This window comes from Pinus tabuliformis, chromosome 5_2 (genome assembly GCF_031772625.1).
Source record: "Pinus tabuliformis cultivar Carrire ecotype Pingquan chromosome 5_2, CPIR1, whole genome shotgun sequence".
NCBI lineage: Eukaryota > Viridiplantae > Streptophyta > Pinopsida > Pinales > Pinaceae > Pinus > Pinus tabuliformis.
Genome location: NC_142306.1, coordinates 977,277,440 through 977,284,129, shown reverse-complemented (window position 1 = coordinate 977,284,129; position 6,690 = coordinate 977,277,440). Strand labels below are relative to the sequence as shown.

At 39.0% G+C, this 6,690-nt stretch overlaps 1 protein-coding gene across 1 annotated transcript; it reads right to left on the bottom strand.

The window, feature by feature from the left end:
• Positions 1-587: 587 nt before the first annotated feature.
• Positions 588-5,746, bottom strand: LOC149162550 (pyruvate decarboxylase 2-like). The gene is made up of 7 exons (XM_089437310.1): positions 4,750-5,746; positions 4,483-4,646; positions 2,749-3,310; positions 2,517-2,605; positions 2,021-2,138; positions 1,690-1,878; positions 588-1,067 (listed from the first exon to the last, which is right to left on the bottom strand). Exons 1-7 carry the CDS (start codon positions 5,278-5,280, stop codon positions 897-899), a joined length of 1,824 nt encoding a protein of 607 aa, XP_089293436.1. The 5' UTR covers positions 5,281-5,746; the 3' UTR covers positions 588-896.
• Between the last annotated feature and the right edge of the window lie 944 nt (positions 5,747-6,690).

Sequence of the window (6,690 nt, the reverse complement as noted above, 5' to 3'; positions counted from 1 at the left end):
TATTAAACGGCTTTCTGTATCTGCAACGATGGCTAAAGGTGCCTAATTGGAAAGGTTCCGGTATGATAATTTAGTTGGAGCTATTGTGAGATGCTTATAAGGTGATCTTAAGTAGAAATTTTGTGACATTTGGAGTAGAAATTTTGGGTTGTAATTTGTCATATTTTGGGGATTATCCTCTCTGGCTCAAAGGCCAACACGAAGATTATTCTCTGCCAACTTCAAGGCCTAAATCAAGTTAGTCTTCTAAAACCTCCATAGAATGCCTTGGTATTGTTCGCCCATCACGAACAACTTAATTAACAACACAGCGGTTACAGACTGAAATCCCCATTACTAATTTACTATTGGGGGCTCCCATTGACATCCCACTAGACCCAATAGGAGCTAAACATTGAACAAACTCATTCCTTTGTTCAATTAGAACAGTTATGTAGCCAAGCCGACAATGAACGTTCAATTATATCAGTTATTTAGCATTGAACGTCTTCATTCCCTAATATCAAGTTTGACATACAACCACTGTTGCAAAGTAACAGCTGTTTGATTAAATCGGTTATATATATAGATATACATATATCCCTTAGTGGTATAATTGCTGGTAATCTAGATAAATATGAGGCACCAATTAAAGATCTTCTAGATCTAAATATCCTGACCAGGAACATTTGTTATTTTGTTCATATTGCAAAAAGAGACTATGGCTGTTCATGCAGTCTTGACGCTAAACATGTAAAAGTAGTAGTATGGGTGTGCCCAAGTGAAGAGCCACATATCAACCCCAGATCTAGGAAAAATCAAATTCAGATATATAGGATGATATCCTACAGAACAAAAAACATTGCAAACATGAGCCGCAGATGATGTTTCCAATTGCTCGTCTTTTCAAAGCCTGCCTACTGAGGATTCGGCGGCCTGCCATTTGCTGCCGAAACTCTGGAGCCCCACTCAAGTAACTCTTTGCTTGTGTCATCCTTGTGTACAATAACTTCGATGAAGCATAAACAATCCTTTTTGGGTCCTAGGGAAGTTTTAATAGCCTCCACAACGTCTTCTTCTGTTTTAGCCTGCACAGAAAGAGATACTGTTAAATACTCAACGCAGTTAGATGGGCACTGACATTCTGGAAAAAGGTCCACATATTCTGAGGCATTGGTGACACGATACAGAAACCATGCAGAGCTGACAATAAAAAAATGCTCCCATATAATAAGAATCTACAAGAGGATCCAGCAGATTAAGATCAGGCTACTATGCTAGAAATATTTCAGCAAAACAGATTAATTGGGCAATCTGCATTCTCTAAGGCTGATACGAAACCATAAAGAGCTGACAAGAACAGAAAACTCACATAATAAGAATAAAAAAAAGAAACCAACTGATTAACATTATGTTTGAGATATTTCAGCATAAACAAGCTGATAGTTCCATCCTGGAAAAAGTCCGATTGGCATGGTATTATATAAAATTTAAAACTATTTAGTGCTGATGTGAAGAGATAAGAATCAACAACAGAAGAGACCATCAGATTCAGATCAAGGGACATGATCAGGGAGAAGCCCTCAGCATATGGAAAAAAGGACAAGCAACCATAGCAAAGCAACTTATGCAAAAAAATTCCAATATCATTAAAAAAAACAAGAAGCCCTAGAAGGATTGGCCATGCTATGAATATAAATAAAGAAATACCTTGGCAGTCCAGCATTTTCCTTCACCATTATGAATGGCATCTACTAAACCGGTGTAGTTCCAATTCTTTATGACATTGTATGGTCCATCATGAATTTCGACCTCTATAGTGTATCCTCCATTATTGATAAGAAAAATGATAGGATTCTGCCCATTTCGAATCATGGTAGACACATCCTGGACTGTGACCTGTTCAAATAAGGAATTTTAGCATAAAAACTCAATTTCTGGACAAAAGAGAGAATTCAAATAAAATTCAATATTTTAAATCTAGTAGATATCGATTAAGAAAATATTTCAAAATTTTAAACAAAAATCCTTGCATCTGCACCTGGAAGCTTCCATCACCAATGAATGCAATTACACGCTTGTCTGGCGTTGCTTGAGCATATCCCAGTGTTGCTCCTACAGACCAGCCAATTGACCCATACTGCATTTGGAACTCATATCTGCCAAACAAATATTTAGAACAGGAAACAAACAGCTTGCAAATATACACAGTTGTAACTGCAAATAGAGCACTATGAGAGGGACTAAGAGAGAACTACGAGACTAGGTCCCTCATCAGAGATCAATCATTTCTCTCTTTATCTTGCTATTGACTAACGCATACATTAAAACAAAATAGTTTGCTTCAAAATTAGGCATACCTATGTATTTAGTCCTTCCAAAGTTTCCTAAGCTAAAAGCTAGGAAGCTAGCAAATGATATGCATAAATATGTAAAACCTATTCAGCAAAAGCAATACTCGAGGTTTCCGCCTCTTGGTAACAAATAGAATACTAAATTACGGAATGTCCTTTAGAGAGAAAAGATGTTTGACTTACCCACACTTTTCTGGCAATTTAAGTTTCTGGCAATTGAACCAAGAGTCACCAGTTTCAGCAATTACAGCAGTTTCATTAGTTAGGATCCCCTGAAAACGACCATTTTATATCAGCGATTATCAACAATAATCTTACTGGAAATGTACCCCATAAGATAAGAACGAAGCCAACTAAAAGAGAATCGCTTCACTAGGTTTATTTAAGAGTTTGTTTAGATTCTTCTAGGCCTTGCCTGAATGTGTTTGAATAGTACATTGACCCTTAAGGGCTCATTTGGTGCACTTTTCAGGGGAACACCTTCCGGTACAAAAATACGCCGATAATTTTCCAAGCATGTGGGGTTGCGTTTCACCTTCTTTGCTAGAGCTTCTAAGAAATCTTTCATCAATACACACCCAAAACTAGGCCCATTTCCCACAGTGACCCTGTTAGGCTCCAAAATTATAGCTTTCTCCTTTTTCAATAGCAATGAATATCCCACTGAACTATAGTCATTGAGAATTGGCCCTGCAAATAAATATGCATCCGCGGACTCAACTATTTCAGCACAGAATGAAGTACTGATTGCACCCCAGTAAGTCCCTATGAAATGTGGATGAGTCTCTGGAAACTGCCCCTTAGCAGAGGGCATAACAGCCACGGGATAACCCGATGCATCTGCTAATTCCACAAATGCACTTTTTGCCTTAGCAACCCTCATCTTTGGACCACCTACCAACACTGGCTTCACCGCTGCATTTAGAAATTCTGCTGTTACTTCCACCGCAGCTTCCAAACTTTTTGGATTGCTTAGCCTGCAATTGATTACAAAGGAAGCCATGTCAAAAAAAATTGGGATTAGCTTAAGATTAATGCTTAATACTAGAAATTCATTATTTCAAATCTAAAGCCATAATTAGTTTTGGAAATTAACAAAATATAATTAGCTTCAAACTTGCTTGTACATAGAATGACCCAGTTCAAGTACTGGCTAGAGCAATAGAACACCACTGCAAACAGAAAACGCAACATATCCACAGTATCGTGTAGCAAGATCTGGACTAACCCAGATTGAAGCACATGACAACAAATTAAGAAAATCTCAAGATCAATATAATATATCCCATGCAAATACTTGTGGCCACGACATTTAAATTTTGCAAGAAACGATTGGGCAGATACGGTGAATGTGAATGCAGACAGACATCTTGACAATTAACCGAAAACGGAGGCATAGATCCTTTAGAAGGGCGGGGGAGAATCAATGCAAATAATACACCAAAATAAAGATAATCTCAAGATCAATATAATATATCTCAGGTAAATACATTTATATTTTGCAGGAAACAATCAGACACAGGGAATAAGATTGCAGATCGATATCTTGACAATTAAGCTAGAAGGGGGATATTAATCTTTAGAAGGGCGGGGGAGAATCAATGCCAATAACACCAAAACCGCTAATACACTGGAGTTTAAGAATCTATAACATCCAAATCAACTCTAATAACATCAACCAGGCACCTAAAAACTGGTTACTGGTTACCAAAATTATTGAGGGGGTAAATGTAAATCATATCTATCTCAAAATTGCTAAATAGATGACATAATTTACCACACCCATTCCAACCAGCAGAGACGTATTAATGTGGGGCAGATATAGCATAAACATAATCCCTTTAACAAGATTGCTAGGGGAGTGCTAGGAATCCCAAACATTGGAATAAAATAGCACATACATCACATAGAATTAAAAAATGTGTAACACCCTTCACTAGCATCGAGAGACCAGACAGGTCAGTGAAAGTAGGGCCAACGAGCTAGTACGATGTAAGCAGCATGTCACCTTTGGATCGGTGGTGGATGCCCGCCACAGCGATCCGTTGCCCATCAGCGAAAATCCCCGAAACGAAACCTTTCGGAACAGAAATTGTATAATAAGAAAAGAGGGGAGGAGACATTGATCAAAATTCCAAGAATTTGTTACCTGGGCGATAGAGAATATGGAACAGGTTGCCGGCTGAAAGTGGGGTGTTGAACAGCAGCAAGATTACAGCTGATGCTGATATACACAGGCTTACTCTCCATAAGCGCTGTGGAAATCGCATAGTCTATACGCTCTTGGGCATCATCCAAGTGATTCACAATAACCTGCACAATTTTTAAATTTTCAAACCCTTAGATCTGCTCAATAAAGGAAATCAACCTGCAATCTAATACCAGTATAACATGACATTCTGCAGAATTCGAATACCTGAGCGCATGTGACCGTCTGGAAGCAGCGATACTCCTGGCTAAAATCTGGCACGCCAATCGTATGATGCAGGATACGGTTGGTCCCATAGTCATTAGAATTAGGCCCCCCGACGATACAGATGACGGGCAGATTCTCACTGTAAGCCCCCGCGATCGCATTGATGATGCTGAGGCCCCCAACTGTGAACGTAACGGCGCAGGCCCCCACGCCTCTGGATCGCGCATACCCATCGGCAGCGTAGCCAGCGTTCAGTTCGTTGCAGCAACCGATGAGATTGAGGCCCGGCTCTGCCAGCAGATGGTCCAGCAAGGTGAGATTGAAGTCCCCAGGAACAGAGAAAACGTCACTGACCCCAACCTCAACGAGCCTCCGCGCCAGGTGACGCCCCAGTGTCGAGGAGGGAGCGATTGGAGCTACTCCCGCATGTCCACTCGGCAATGTGCAGGCCACTGATTTGTTGCTGGGAGGGCACCCCACGTCATTGTTTGCGGGCCATTCCGAGTTCATGTCGATAATGCTTGTATCCATCTCTGATAAATCGATTATTCGGCCCAAAAATGCACAACTTTTGGCCTGTGGTCCTGTCTTTCTGATATGCTCTTTCGCTGATAGAATCCGAAGAGTTTTTCAAAACTTTCTCTTCTTCGAGATCTGATGATGTCAAGTTGGAGAATAATGTGTGAATTTATAGATTTTCACAACCTGAACCTCAAGAAGAATGTCGGTCGTTTTAGTTATAAACGGTGGTAAGAGTAGAGCAAAACCAGGAGGCAAGAGGTGGTTGTTTTGTGTTTGATATCGTGGGCGGTCCTCCGTTTAAATGCAACCCGATGATTCACAGCCACAAAGCCTTGCGTTCGTTAACTGAAATTTGGCCCATTGATTGACATATGCAACCCGATGATTCACAGCATACAAAGCCTTCCGTTCGTTAACTGATATTTTGGCCCATTGATTGACATATGTAAAGTTAACCCTGCAAAAAGTACGGGTTGGTTCCATGAACCTCTTTCCATGTGCGCTACACTCGCGCTCCCCGCCAACATTCTGTAGCTTTTTGAAAAAAATACTTCCAACCACATTGTCGTTCCTCACATTTCGATGTGCACTAAGGAATATGAGTATATATTTTGGTCAAACGTCAACAATTTATGAAAATAAAATTATTATTTTAATTTTAATAAATTAAAAAAATTGAATAGATTTTTTTAATGGGTAATAAATTAAAAAAATTGAATAGATTTTTTTAATGGGAAGGGTTCCAATCTCAATCTGGCCCATCAAATTAGCACAGTCTAACTCTAAAGGTGTGGAAGAGAATGGACTTCATGACTTTCCAATTACGAGGTACTTTAGGGACAAGATTTAACTAATTGAGCTAATCTTACCTAATTAATTGAGCTAGACCTCTTCACTTTCCAATGACGAGGTACTTTTGGGACAAGACCTAACTAATTGAGCTAACCCTACTTAACTAATTGAGTTAACCCCCGTGACATTGGAGACAAGACTTAACTAATTAAGCTAACCCTACCTAACTAATTGAGCTAGACCCTTGACTTTCCAATGACGAGGTACTTTAGGGACAAGACCTAACTAATTGAGCTAACCCCCGTGACTTTCCAATGGACTAATTGAGCTAGACCCTTGACTTTCCAATGACGAGGTACTTTAGAGACAAGACCTAACTAATTGAGCTAACCCCCGTGACTTTCCAATGGAGGTACTTTAGGGACGAGACCGAACTAATTGAGCTAACCCTACCTAACTAATTAAATTAAATAAATTACCTTTTCTAACTAACCATTTAAATTATTTTATTTATTTATATTTTTAACCTTAACTTTATGATTTTAATTGAAATATATATATATATATATATATATATATATATATTATTAATAAATTACTTTTTAAGCTAACCATCTAAATTTTTCT